This window comes from Diorhabda carinulata, chromosome 1 (genome assembly GCF_026250575.1).
Source record: "Diorhabda carinulata isolate Delta chromosome 1, icDioCari1.1, whole genome shotgun sequence".
NCBI classification, from domain to species: domain Eukaryota; kingdom Metazoa; phylum Arthropoda; class Insecta; order Coleoptera; family Chrysomelidae; genus Diorhabda; species Diorhabda carinulata.
Genome location: NC_079460.1, coordinates 14060207 through 14076269, shown reverse-complemented (window position 1 = coordinate 14076269; position 16063 = coordinate 14060207). Strand labels below are relative to the sequence as shown.

The window sequence follows — 16063 nt, the reverse complement described above, 5'->3', positions numbered from 1 at the left end:
TACAGAGAAGTGAGTAAATTATGCAGTCGTCTGATACGGTCAACAGTAATGAATATTTTAAACACACTCTATTACTAACAAGCGGTAGATGATTTAGATGTATTTTATAGAATTTTTTCATTGAATTCGTACGAAGATTTGTACATATATATTTTAATAGTCGATTTTTCACTTTTTGTTGTCCAAGAATGTCAATATCAATTTAAACTTAATGTTTAATTTTAGAACAAAAAAATTATTTTACTTTTATTTCTTATAAAAAAATAATGAAACTAATTTGTTCGTCTTTGCCTCGTGTCAGTATATATTTTTTTCATTGAAAAGTACTCAGTTTCTACTGAACACTTTTAGCTACTACCTCTACACCACCACTCAAATACAATGGGCTTTACACAAGTTAGATTCTTGTCGATTACGTGTATTTTGGTATCTGAATGCGTGGCAACTCAGTCGGCGTTCAGGCGTTACAATAGAAACATTTCCACGTTTTCCTTTTTTTCAATTTGCAAATTTACCAATTACCAATTTAACAAGCACCGCAATTTAAAATCCCACAATTGGCGCAACGAAGAGTGGATGCATCAGCATTATACAGACGAACTTGGTGCTAAGATTTTGTTGTTCGAAATTGTTACACCTAAACTAAGTTATCAGAATGATTTTGAGAAAGTTGATTGCGAAAATTGCGAATAAGCCACTTTAAAGGTGAGCAAGCGTGAGAAGCTTTGGCATTTTTGAATGTCCAGAGTCCAGAGAATGGGATACACAAGTTCCTTCCAAAAAACAAATAAATGTGTGGCGTATGTCCTTGCGACAGAATTCTATAGGGAACGAATTTTCAAGTCTGTTCACCGCTATGAACAGTGCCTCAATTTGTTTGGTGATTATATAGAAAGGTAGAATTTTACTTATCTTTGAGAAATAGATAATAAAGTTTTTTTGAAAAAGAAAATTATTTTAACAGGATAAATATTTGTACTACATTTTTAAACTAAAAACAGAAGAGAAACTAACTAAAAACGACGGCATTTTCGTAATTTGGCTTTTTCTACTTCCTGTTTGTATAAATAGTTGCTGTTGTGCTATTTTGATTTAAATATTTCAAAATGTGAATTTTATACAATTAATTCAATTGAATTAACCATTTTTGTTTGATCTGTCTATTACCCATTTGTCTTTATCTTGAAAGCATTCAATCAATTCACAATATCATGGAATATATCTAATAAATAATTGCTATACATACAATTAAAGCGAATGAAATAGCACTGTATGCAAACAGTGAGGTTTAATATAAATAATTTCTGACATATTTTGGAAACTTTTTTATTAATATATAATAATTGTTCAAATAAATTTCAGGGTTATATGAAACTGGCATGGTAGAGCATTAAAATTAAACCTTCACGTTATTACCGGTGAAAAAATCAAATAAAAACCATTGCTACTGATAGAGATGAAGTATAGGTATACCGGGATTGATCGATTAGTAGGGAAATAAGAATTTTAATGGTTAACTTCCAGACCAATATAAAATAATAGGAAATTACTGCGATTCTCACACATACTTTTTAAAAGTTCGTAACCTTATTTATTGTAGAGTGTGCAACAATGTAGTTTATAATGTCCTCACTAAAGGTGAATTTTATATGTATATATATATATATATATATATATATATATATATATATATATATATATATATATATATATATACATATAAACTCGTTGGTTAGGAACGTTTACATACAGGATTCGGTTAATTTCAGTCGATTTTCTCCTATTTCTAACAATGAAAAACTTTTCGACCAACTCATAAATATGGGAAAAGAAATTAATACTTTTTCTTATTCAAAGAGCATTTTACCTGGAACAAAAGCACACATTGAATAATTACAATAATCTCTAGACCAATTAAAAATTTCTTGTTCGACGTACTTTAGTTTCAAATTTTACAGTCTTGCGTAATATTAAAATGAGATCATGTTTAACATATAAATCACTTTTCTTCACATTTCTTTTTATCTAAGTTTATCTTCCTATTTACCATAAAAGGTGAAATGCATCTAACAAAATGGTGATTTATTTATAGTTCTGCTTAAATAAAATTATCAGATTTCATTATATGTATATGACATCACCGTTAAAAATACTAGAAATGGCTGTAGAATTTTGTGAATAATATTATGATGGTTTCAGTGACCACAATCCTTTGAACATTCTTATCATTAGGTATTATATTATCAGAACCGTATCCGCTCTTTCCACAAACAAATTTATTGTGGATAGTTAGCACAGATAAACTATTATTTTATTTATATATGTATATATATTATATATTTGTTATTGAACAATCCAATAATACATTTGTTCTTTAATATATGATGAAAATTCTATTTAAAAATCTCATGGACAAATGAGAATGGAGATAACTATCATTGTGGATAAAGCAAAAGAAAGAAATCTTCAATCAACAACAATATATTTCAAACTAAAATTTACGCTTGAGGATGTTCCCAAGAAAATAATTTGATATCTTCTAGAAAATTTTATTATACGTGTTTAAAAGTTTCCTTCAAATATAGACATTTTCTTGTACTTTGCGACACAATTTTTTGAAAAATTGAGTGTTAAAGCTTATGTATTTACCACTCCCCCATTTTGATCTAAATTAAAGCGATCTTTATCTTGAAGATTTTCAATATCAGTAATTATATATCAATAAAAATTATTGTATAAGGTAATTATTAAATTATCAGAAAAGGTACTGGAAGGGGCATCACATATGTGATGGGTGAACGACTATTGTAAAAGATAAAATTGTTCTTGATATAAATTTCAATTGTTTTAAATCAATGCTTGCTTGCTTGAAGACTAATTTCAAACATAATTTTAGTTTCGTGAAATTGAGTATTTGGAAATTAATTATTATTTGTAACAATCACTATCATTGAAAAACAAAGTTGTATCCATAATATTATACACACCTCCAAAAGTCTTGGCCCCCCTTGTTTATTTGTCACATGTTTATTCCAATTTCAGCATTTTTTGTTTACAAATACCTTCTTATCAGACAAATAAAAGCAATTAGGAAGCAAAATCTTGTTTTCCTATAAAAATATTCAGAATTTTGTAAAAGAAGTAAGTTTTAAATTGTAGTGTGTATAAAAAGTATTCGTTGAAGTTTGTCTAAGATGCCAGGAAATCCGATTTCTTAATTTTGTCGAGCAAGAATTGTAGCCCTACACCAAGAGGGTTTCTCAAATCATGAGATTGCTAGGCGTTTAAATATGCCGCGAACTTCGATAAGGCGGGTAGTGGCCCTTTTTCAAGAAACTGGTGGCGTTGCACGAAGGCCGGTGTCTGGTCGACCTAGAGGGACTTCAGAGAGGGAAGATCAGTATAAGGCTAATTTCACTCGAAGAATCCGAAGAATAACGGTAACAGCCCTTCGAAGTCATTTTTTCCATACCTACCAAAGAATAATTTCGAGAAGTACCGTAAGAAGGAGGTTACATTCTTTAAATCTCAGGGCAAGAAGACCTTTAAGGGTACCTAGACTTCTACCTCGTCATAGAGCGGAACGTTGCCAATGGGCCGAAGAGCGTCAGAATTGGCTTTTACCCCAATGGCGTAACGTCTTATTTTCTGACGAATCACAATTTGGCCTACAGAGTGATAGTCGCCGGGAAATAATTTGGAGAGGCCCAGGTAGACGAGAGCGACTAATTTTCGCAAGAGGCGTTGTCCCTTATCAGAGTGGATCAGTTATGTTATGGGGGGGGGGTATAATGTATGGTCGCCGCACTCCACTTATTCTTATTGAGCGAACAATGACCGATGCCATATACGCTCAAAACATTATCCAAGCAATCGTGCAACCTTCGCGCAATTATTATAGAGCAAATTTCAATTTTCAATATGATAATGCCAGACCACATCGCGCACAAGGGTACAGTATATGCTACATACAAGAGGGAAATATCCACAGATTAAACTAGCCAGCAAACTCGCCAGTTATGAATCCCATCGAACATGTATGGGATTATCTTGGCAGAGCAATATCCAATAGAGAAAACCCCCCTTTAACTCTCCGGGACTTAACTGCAGCTGTTCAAGAAGAGTGGAACAATATGCCCAATAATTTTATTGATGAGCTAATTCGTGGCATGCCAAGACGCGTTGGAGAATTAATTACAAGAAGAGGTGGAAACACTGTTATTAAGTTATTATGTTATTTTCAGTATTCACATTTTTTTCTTAAAAAAAGATTTTATTTTTTTTCGGATTTATTTTACAAAATTCTGCTTATTTTTACACGAATACAAGTTTTTGTTTTGTAATTGTTTTTATTTGTATGATAAGATAAACAAGTATTTGCAAACAAAAAATCCTCAAATTAAAATAAACTTGCGAAAAATTACCAAGGGGGACCAAGACATTTGGATATGTGTGTATTAACCTAATTAACACCAATTTACGAAACTTAAACTGTTTTTAAATAAAATCTTGATATTAAAGGAACAAGTTGATGTGAGTCAGTGTTATGGGACCGGCGAAATATCGAGAAATATAGTTATTGCTTTATTTAGTGAAAGATATCCAAATACTACAATGAAAAAAAGTACTAGTTGACGAGATCAACAGAAAGCATTCATTATTAGAAGAAAGACACAAAAGCTTATTATGAAACTAATGTTGGTAATTTGTTATTTTAAATTCAATAAATAAAGGTCTCAGAATGTCACGCAGAAATCGAAGCGCAATTGTAACCCTAAACAAAACACATTTACAGAGCTCTGTTTGTCTTTAGGAGAGCTTAGCTAAGAAAAGAGAAATGTTCAGGAATTAATAAAATTCTTTCTGACGAAAGTACTACGTTTTTCACAAATGAAATGCGAGATGGCAGTATTTCAATTAATGCGTGCCGTGTCATACGACCTAGGGATCATCGAGTATGTCTTGATTAAAGGAACTTTAAATAATTATACTTTCTTACAAATTCTTAAACATACTTATTGACGAATTTCCTTCGACAGGCTCATTTCTTTCAACATTACCGCTGCTCCGCTTATTCTACGTAAAGGATTAGTGATTGGCTAAATAATCATATTAATGAAAGATGGTTTGAGAGATTGAGTGTGATATGTTAGCTTACTAGATCCCTAGTTCTCACATTAATGATTTATTTTTGTATGGAGATTTTAAAACTAATAGAATATACTGAATGATAGTGAAATATTAGAAAACAGAATAACTGTAAACAACTTTTCCCAATAACTTGTGTTTAAATTTGCTACATAAAAGACACTACACTCTATCGTTTTTTATATTGGGACACGTTTCTAATAAGTTGGGCACGAATCCCATTTGGGAATATTCTTGAGAAATGGAAGCATAGATGTGCACATGATATGATAAATATTTTTATTATAAGTTATATTCTATGACTGTTTATCCGCTGCATTTTATTTATTCAAGACAATCACACTTTAACCACAATAAGTTATTTGGTAGCGTTTTCTTAGCGTACTTTAGAATATGTACTACATATTCCTCCTTGGTCCAGACCTGCTACTATTGTTTCGAAGTAACACGTAGTCGTAGACGGTTTACATTTTACATCAGATTTAATTCCACATGGACCAGACATTTTGCAATTTCCTGGGCAAAAGGTTTTCTACATTAATTGGTTTCAGTATAACGACTTTGTCGACACAGGATGTAAACAACAATTACTAAATTGACAAAGCAGAATTTGTTGTAATACTTATAATTTAATTATACGATCAAATAATTTTCGCAGCTTTGTAATTTTTAATAGAAACTATTGAAACTACGTTGCTGATAGATTCCTTTCTGCTTAATTCTCCCCGTATAGATTATCCATCATGTAGTCCAGATTTAGTATCAATTAACTGTTTCATGTTCCAATACATCGGAAAAAAATGGAGTGGTCAATGATTTTCACACAAAACAAGCATTTTTGCGTTCTAGACGTATACTTTTGAACTATTTTCTTTGAAGCAGCAAAAATACTTAATAAAATAAAATAGGTTGAAACCCATGGAAAGATGTATTCATTTAAATGGAGAATATTGTGAAGAAGAAAACTTATCATCATGAATATTTGTTTCATCATTGTTAGACCAATTGTAAGAAAAGTTCCTTTGTAATACTAATTGATTCTAAAAATTTTACGTTCATTTGTTCGGTTATCCTGTTTTAGGAATTCAAATTCTATGCATACCACTTATTCTATATGTATTATTTTTGAATTTCACTTTTGTTCTTCTTTTAGTGAATTAATTTATTGAATTTAGCTTTATAAGTTAATATAATTTAATAATATCCCATAACCTTGTAATTTCACCGCCTGGAGACTTTCCCTCAGACTGGTATTAGGCGTCAGTTAAAGTATATACAACTGGTACTAAGATCAGTGGAATAATTAATATTAAATTTCACGCCACCAGCTTGTTACCGAAACAAAATTATAAAATTAAGAAAAATATGGAAAAGATAGAAACATTCTATAAAAAACTAACGTTTTTTATAATAATAAACTATTCCTGTACACTCTTTCAAATTTATATAAAAATATTTATTTATTACTATAATAAAAATATACAATTTACAATAACTGAATTGAAAAAATAATAAATAAGCTGTTATGTAGAGAAAAAATATTACAGATTTGTGTACAGCTCTCAACTGAGTTCTAGGATCTGGTTAGTCTATCAGTGACCCTGTATATTTTATAATCTTGGGCTAGAAGTGATCCTGATATTCATCGACCGCCACTCAACATCTGCAGAGCTGCAGGAAAAATAAAATATGAAATACGGATATAGGGAACTAAGGGGAGAATGAGTACATCAAACTTTTACTTCAATTCATCTTTCAGCTGCTTACAGATCTATTCCCAAGTGTCTTCTATAATAAAACTTGGTGGTTCAAATAAAATAGTGAAATTGGTACCAGGACATTTTCTATTCATCATGAGATGTTGATCACATATATAACTATTGACAACTAATTTTCTTGCACTTTCTTTCTATTGATATTTAGTATTGTTATTATTTCGGGGCAATAGGGTACCATTTAGATGACCGTTTGATTATATACTGAAAGTTGTATTTTTATTTTAGTTAACTGAAATGTTTTGGCTTTTAGATGCCAACTTTCCGGTTTGTTTTGACGGTGGTCTCTTAGGCTGCCGGTTTCGATTACGTAATACCAATTGGAATTTCAAGCCGGTCTTCAGTAAAAGTGATAATTGGATAAATGTGAACAAAAGAACCTATAATTACCTCTCCAACAACAAAAATTCCGAGTTTGATAAAATGGTGTGCAGCAACGAGAAGTGTTTTTTAATTTGTGTATCAATGTCTTTTCAATCGGTGGCTACAAAATAATGGTGCTTCAAAAAAATTTTAATGAATAATAATAATAATAATTAATTCTTTGTTAATTTGTTTAAAGGCACACGTCATAACCATATCACAATTTTTTGAATAATTGTTTCCATTCAAACAAATTTGCTTTTAAGTATGGTTATTAACTGTTTAATATTAACCAACATGGGATTTATGTTTAGTGTATCAATGGTTGAAATGAAAGTAAATTAATATTTAGAGTTGTTCGTATTTTAGCGGCAATATTCTACAACCACTAATTTGAATTCCAGAGCATTACTTTGTTGCTGTTGGTTATTACTTGTTGAAAATTTGTTTTGGAATGTTGACAAGCACTTACGTAAAGTTCACCTTTATCACTAGGTGTATACTACATACTCGTATGTACTTTCTTTGATACAAATATGAGAAAAGATCCACATGAAATGCACTTAGTTGTTTATTTTTGGCTATTTGAAGATTAGGGTGAAGATATTTTAAGTAATTACTTATGAAATCAATTATAATTAGGCTACTGGCATTGAAAACGTTGGAAAGCAAGATGGTTAATTTGAGGACATAGAAGATATATGAATGTTAGTATTATAGATGTTTACGAGTGGGAAAACTATATGCTTTCGAGTAGAATACTTTCTGTACAATGTTCTGATAGATTGTTTTGCTGATGTGTAGAATGATGTGGAGTGTCTTCGATTCATGCGTTTCTATAACATAAAGGTTTCTATCTATCATTGAATGCTTCATAGTGAACTGATTTATTTTATTGGTATATAGTAGAGTATTCGTATCATTCATGCTCATCATATATTTGTGACTGATTGGTGTTACTCTAAGAAAATTATCAATACTAGTGTTAGAGGGGTGATTATTTATCCGACTTTTCTTCGAGGTTGATTGAACCTATTACTAAAAAATTGGATAACTAGCGATTAATATTAAAGACATTTTTAACTAGCTACAGAATAAAGCTAGAAAAGTTAGTATCGTGTTGGGAAGCACTAAATATATTAAGGAATAAATATTAATTAATCACGTTTTTACATAATAAAATGATAAAATAATATGATTAAAAAATTTTTAATATATGATTATTTAGTTCTTTGTTGCAGTTTATATCATTAATATATTTTTTTGTTTCCAGATTCAAGCCATATAGTAGACTGTAAATTGAAACTAATATTAGGATTAATATGGACGCTAATTTTACATTATTCAATATCCTTGCCGATGTGGGAGGGAGAAGACGACTTACATACTGGTGGTGCGGAACCTACACCAAAACAAAGGTTGAAAACATTTTTAAACTTTTTCTCCTTTTTAATTGATTTTTATACATTTTATTTACAAATACTAAAAGAAGAAGCTTCATAGTGATTTTTTAAATTAATATTGAATACGAGGTGTTATCAAAACTTATGGTGAATTATTTTATTAAAACAAAATAAAAAGAAAAAAAGTTCGAGTTAATCTTTTTAAATGACTATTCTTGGCTTATTATACCAACGTGAAGAACATGCTCTGTCACAAATGGTGTGAAAAGGTTTTCCTTTTAGCATATTTTTTATTTCCGTAAAGAGCCAGTCAAATCTTTTTGAATTTGGACAAATGGGAAAATTTTAGTGGCCAAAAACTTGCGAATCAAAAGGAGATTGCGGCATGTCGTTGGCATATTTATTATCTCTATTTCCTCGTATATCTTTCCGCAAACGTTCCAATACACTCTTCTGAACAACATTATCACCATTGACAGACATTTCGTAAGCTCTTTTGACAAGCTTGATAGAACAGCCAGAATGGGCTTAAACTTGTTATTGATTCTTTTAGCACATGAGAGTATATGGAAATGCATTCATCGTATTTCTTCATCATAATTTGTATAACTGATGGAAAAATAAAAAATATCTAATATCAAAATTAATACAAAAAGTTGACAAAAAATCGCTTTACAATTTCGTCAATATCTGAACAGTTAATCAATTTTTTTCGAAGTGATCTGTATGAAATAGTGACGAAAATTGAATTATAGTGCTGAGGACATAATACATTCGTCAACTTGTAATTTGAGAAAATTCAATGGCATGAGAGCATTTTTTTGCTTCACTTCATCCATCTGATTAGAGTATTTGATTGGAAACAACTTGATGGCTATCAAATGTTCCTTCGTTTGAAGGCTGTAAAGGCTACAAAAACGACAATATTGAAGCGACTGAGTTGTAGTGATCGTCTAGACTAAAAAAAATAATTGGACGATATTACAAGCTCCTTAATATTATTGGATAAAATTGCTGAGAGATCCTGCTCTTTTTCTTTTCAGAAACAGCACTTCGATAGAAACATGTGTACTTATTCATTGTTACGTAGTCAAGCAATCCCTTTAGAATTTGGCACATCTACATTATATCACGACACGACAGATTGCTGGTGATTTTTGATATTATTCAAACTTGTGAAAATTTTTGAACTCATAAACTATCCGACTCGTCCCTCTCTAAGCTCCTTGACATCTATAACATTACTTGGAATACTCATCAGTTCCCTGATGCATGGCGCAACTCTATAATCATTCCAATAAAAAAAGCAGGTAAATCCACATCATCCACATCATCCCCTAAGTCTTTCTGTCCAATCTCTCAATCGACGTAATCGATCGACATACGACAACCTTGTTCTCTTGCAAACAAATATCTCCTATGCATTAAATAACCATCAGGACGTCATTGCAACTATTCTCGACATTGAAGGCGCTTTTGACTCTATATCCAGAAGTGCAATACTGAATAAACTCACTCAATACAATCTACATGGTAACATATTATCATTCATCCATAATTTCCCAACTGATAGAATTTTCCCTCTACATGCCAACTGCTCCAAAACGCAATAAATCTACTACAAGAGAGATCCCCTTACCTAAGATTATCATTTTCCCGAAACAAATCCATGGCGCAACTCTATAATCATTCCAATAAAAAAAGCAGGTAAATCCACATCATCCCCTAAGTCTTTCTGTCCAATCTCTCAATCGACGTAATCGATCGACATACGACAACCTTGTTCTCTTGCAAACAAATATCTCCTATGCATTAAATAACCATCAGGACGTCATTGCAACTATTCTCGACATTGAAGGCGCTTTTGACTCTATATCCAGAAGTGCAATACTGAATAAACTCACTCAATACAATCTACATGGTAACATATTATCATTCATCCATAATTTCCCAACTGATAGAATTTTCCCTGTACATGCCAACTGCTCCAAAACGCAATAAATCTACTACAAGAGAGATCCCCTTACCTAAGATTATCATTTTCCCGAAACAAATCCATGCTGATAAAATTCTCTCGAAGAACATCTATTCACTCACCCCAAATTTTCCTTGATAACTCCTCTCTACTTATTGTGAATCAATGCAAAATCCTTGGTATGACTTTTGATTCTCGACTCAACTGGAATCACCATTTGCCTAAAGAGGCTGAACATAATTAAAACCATTAGCCACCTTCAATGGGGCACCAATGAAACTATACTGCTAAGAGTTTACAGAGCTCTCATACGCTCAAAGCTTGACTATGGTTGTTTTATCTATATGTCCGCTTCCAAGTCTAAAACTGACTTGTTGAACTCTGTACACAACACCGCTCTTCGCCTTTGTCTTGGTGCCTTTCGCTCAAGCCCCGCCGCTAGTGTCAATGTTGAAGCTAATGAGCCACCACTATTCTTAAGACGACAATCTCTTCTCCTGTCATATGCTGCTAAAATATCTTCCAATCCTTCTAATCCTGTCCATTCGCTACTTACCACCACTTCCGTACCTAACAACTCACGAACAACTGTAAATTCAATCCCTCAATTGCTCACACCTCTACTCCAAAATACCAACCTCTCGTTGACCTTTCCACTTTCTTTGCCTTCTTCTCCCCCTTGGATAAAAAATATTCCCATAGTAGATACCTCACTAACCATCTACAATAAACACGAATCCCCTAGCGTTCTTGTAGAGAAAGCATTCTTGGAAATTCTGCATAAAAATTCCTTCGACCTAATTCTCTATACGGATGCCTCCAAAGCTGAATCCGGTGTGGGTTGCGCAGTCACTACAAACCACGAACTCATAAGTTCTTTCCGCTTACCCTCGATGTGTAGTGTTTACACTGGTGAATTATACAGTATTCTTCAAGCTTTCAAATATATTTCTTCTCCCCATAAACATATCGCCATATGTACTGACTCTCTTTCATCCAAACAGTAAATCACAACCATATTCACCGACCATCCAATAGTCCAAAACATTCATGACACCTACCAAACTCTCATTGCTCTTGATATAACAGTCTCTCTCATCTGGCTTCCATCGCACACTGGAATTGCTGGAAACGAATGTGCCGATCGCCATGCCAAAGAAGCCACAAAAAATCATCTTGAAAACCCAGTACAGCTGGCCAATGATCTGAAGATTAACTTCAAACACCTCATTAAAAAATCTTGGCACGTTACATGGAGCAAGAGTACTACAGCACTACATCAAATCCACCCAACTACTTCTCACATTTCCCTAAATTTTTTGAATAGGAAAGAAGCTGTGACAATAAGAAGACTTCGCATCAACCACACGAAACTTACTTATGGCTATTTGATGTCGTCAGAAAGTTGTCCTGTCTGCCGAAGTTGTCAAGTTCCTGTGACTGTTAAGCACATCCTCACCGACTGCAGAGAATATTCTACCGCATATCAACAGTTTGATATGAAAACCAACCTCAAGGAGACACTTAACTGCCCGACGGAAATAAGGAAAATCGTGCAGTTCCTTAAAGCCACCAAGCTGTATAAGAAAATATAATTTAATTATAGTCCTGTCTTTTATAGCTAGTCCTGTATTTAACTTATGATTGTTTTTGTATTCCAATGACCAGCGCTGTCGAGGCACGTTAAACTGAAATAAAAAATATATAAGTAGAAATAGCTGGTATTAAAGTGTTTAAAATACATTTTTAGGCTGATGAACTGGATTCAAACAAAGCTTCCAGACCTTCCTATAAAAAATTTCACCACAGATTGGAATGATGGCAAAGCTGTAGGAGCCCTAGTTGATGCAGTAGCTCCTGGACTGTGTCCCGATTGGCCTGTAAGTAAAAAAATAATTAATCATTTTCAAACATAGAGCAGTGGTACTACCATTTTTTATGATACTTTCCAGAATATATCTCACATTATCACAATTGACACTATCAATTACCTTCCAGCAGATTGTTTTCTGTGATTATTTCCAAATATTTTATAATTATATTGATTAACGGTATTGATGAATGCTATGGTAGTAGATGCAAGAAAACTAAATTTATATTGACATTTATTTTTGACATTCATTGCATTTAATAAATATGAAAATAGTAAATCTTCACTCTCAAAACTTCATTTGAGTATTTTTAAGTATCTACATATTAATCTCTGCAATCGGATTTTCATCCCTCTTGGTAAATTGAAAGATTCAAAGCCGTTCCACTGACATATCTAAAGAAATTACCATGAAGCATATCTATAATTTCGATACTGAAATATAAACTATGAGGTAACATATGTACTTTATCCTAGCTATTTAATAATTCTCAACACATGTTATTAGTTAGATTTCAATAGATTAATTATTATATCCATTGCTACAGTAGAAAATATCTTGCAGAGTATGATTCGAACTAATCAACTAGAGAAATTATTGGATTAATATTTTATTAAATGTGATTTTTTATAGGACTGGGATTCTCATGAGGGGGTTAGAAATGCCTCAGAAGCTATGAATCTTGCCGATGACTGGCTGAATATTCCTCAACTTATCAAACCTGAAGAATTAGTCAACCCCAATATTGATGAACAGTCGATGATGACGTACTTGTCACAATATCCAAATGCTAAAATTAAACCTGGCGCACCTCTAAGACCGAGAACTGATCCAAATAAGTAAGTTTGAGTACACACACACACACACACACACACACACACACACACACACACACATATATATATATATATATATATATATATATATATATATATATATATATATATATATATATATATATATATACTGTGCTTTTCAGATAAAAGTATCCACCTTTAATAACTTTTGTAATACTGGTATTTAGAAAAAATCCAAAAACACGTCAATTTATGTTGGAAGGGGCAAGCATTATGGCTTATTTAAACTTACTGGAAAAGCCACCCCCTCACCCCTAGCAGCATCCCCTTTATTTATTACTTTTCATATTTTTTATGTAAAATTTGGATACTCCTCTTTGAGCTGATTTCAAAAATGTATAATACTTGTAGGTTAAAGTGTTTAGTTTATGAGATAAATAATTTTTCTTTTAAGAGCACAAATTTTACTTATTATTTACTTTCACCTTATTTGCCTGTACTAAAATGGGTTGTACAACAGTTCAAACTCTTTAATCTTTTTAACTGTGCTATTTATTATGAAGTTACAATAAGTGTTCAAAATGAGTACCATTCACTTCCATACAATGGTATAATCTATTTTGAAATGCCTCTCTGACATTGCTTAATACGGCTGGATTTAATTGTCGACATTCATTTTCTATCCTCTCTCGTAAATCATCCAGAGATTCTGGTTGGGTAGCATAAACTTTTGTTTTTAAATACCCCCATAAAAAGAAGTCTAGGGGTGTTAAATCCGGTGACCTAGGTGGCCACTCCATCATCTGCCCCCTTCTACCTATCCAACGAGCGGGGAATGTTTCGTTTAAAAATTGTCGGACAGGCATAGCATAGTGTGGGGGAGCTCCGTCTTGTTGAAATACCAGTAAATCTTCGGAAAGGTTATCATCATTTTCTATTATTGTTGTAATACGTGGGTCAACCCCTTCCCTGAGTAACTCAAGATATGATTCACCATTTAAATTTCCGTTGATGAAGAAAGGTCCGACAATGTGGTCACCTAGGATACCACACCAAACGTTTAACTTTTGGGGATGTTGTGTATGGAATTCACGCATAATATGTGGATCACTTTCAGCCCAATATCTACAATTATGCCTACTTACTAAGCCATTTAATGACCATGAGCATTCATCAGAAAAGCAAATATTGTTTAACAATTGTGGATTGTTATTGATAATTTGCGTCATTGATTCGCAAAACTCTAGACGACGATCAAAATCATCTTCATTCAACTCGTGCACCAACTTAACTTTGTATGGGTGGTACTTGAATTTATGTAGAACTCGGAAAACTGTAGAAGATGAAACACCGATCGCTCTACTTATTGTTGACAACGATTGGGGTTGTTGAGCCTCTAAGCTAACTTGCCCTAAAATTGCCACTTGGATTGCTTCGTTATTTACGAGTCCCTCTCGCTTATGCACTTTGTTGCAAACAGACCCTGTTGTGGTAAATTTCTCCATCAGTTGAATTACATACTTATGAGTTGCATGTCTTCCGTCATGTAATTCGTTAAATATTCTAGCAGCAGCTCTTGCACAATTATTATTTTGGTAGTATAAACCTACAATTTCAATTCTTTCTTGCAAAGAGTAAACCATTTCAGAGAAACAAAATAAATAATGTATCAAATTACACTATCAATAGTGACTACAAATTCTAGTTGACAATGTCAAACTTTAATAAAAAGTAGAGTTTGAACTGTTGTACAACCCATTTTAGTACAGGTAAATAAGGGTGAAAGTAAATAATAAGTAAAATTTGTGCTCTTAAAAGAAAAATGGTTTATCTCATAAACTAACCACTTTAACCTACAAGTATTATACATTTTTGAAATCAGCTCAAAGATGAGTATCCAAATTTTACATAAAAAATATGAAAAGTAATTTAAAAAAATAAAGGGGATGCTGCTAGGGGTGAGGGGGTGGCTTTTCCAGTAAGTTTAAATAAGCCATAATGCTTGCCCCTTCCAACATAAATTGACGTGTTTTTGGATTTTTTCTAAATACCAGTATTACAAAAGTTATTAAAGGTGGATACTTTTATATGAAAAGCACTATATATATATATATATATATATATATATATATATATATATATATATATATATATATATATATATATATATATATATATATATATATATAAGCAGGAAGTTTGGAATAGTGTCTATAGAGTAAAACAACATTGAAAAAGATTAAGGATCAACGTCTTCTTAACTTCTGTAGGTAGAACTAAAGCAATGAAGATAATAAACGAAAAAGCCAAACGAGATAGAAGAAAGCAAAAGAAAATCATAAAGAATATTGTGGATTCTATTAATTTAATAAAATTAACAATGTGTTTGGCGATTCTAAGCAACTTTTACTTTGTGTATGAACTATGTCATAGTCTGTGGGAGGCAATGTAAATCGACCATAATCCATAATAATAATAATAATAATAATAATAATAATAATAATAATAATAATAATAATAATAATAATAATATGTTACACATACCAATGGGATTTAAACATAGTGATCAAAGTATCCACGGCAAATCATTAACGCCAACTTTTTGGAGAAATTCCATAAATCGACGTGTAATATTTGGACTTGTGTTTTTTTGCTCAAAAAGGACTTTTGAACGTCCATTTAAGTAGTCTTAGAGTGGTTTGTAAGACATTATCAACAAAATGCCCATTCG

At 32.1% G+C, this 16063-nt stretch overlaps 1 protein-coding gene across 3 annotated transcripts in view; it reads left to right on the top strand.

Moving 5' to 3' along the window:
- LOC130892795 (filamin-A) overlaps positions 1–16063 on the top strand; it is a 115639-nt gene that overhangs the window by 35260 nt on the left and 64316 nt on the right. For all 3 annotated transcript variants that reach the window (XM_057798429.1, XM_057798424.1, XM_057798479.1), the window contains exons 3-5: positions 8560–8704; positions 12415–12544; positions 13169–13374. In XM_057798429.1, coding sequence (XP_057654412.1) covers positions 8560–8704; positions 12415–12544; positions 13169–13374 — 481 coding nt within the window. The remainder of the gene's footprint in view (positions 1–8559; positions 8705–12414; positions 12545–13168; positions 13375–16063) is intronic.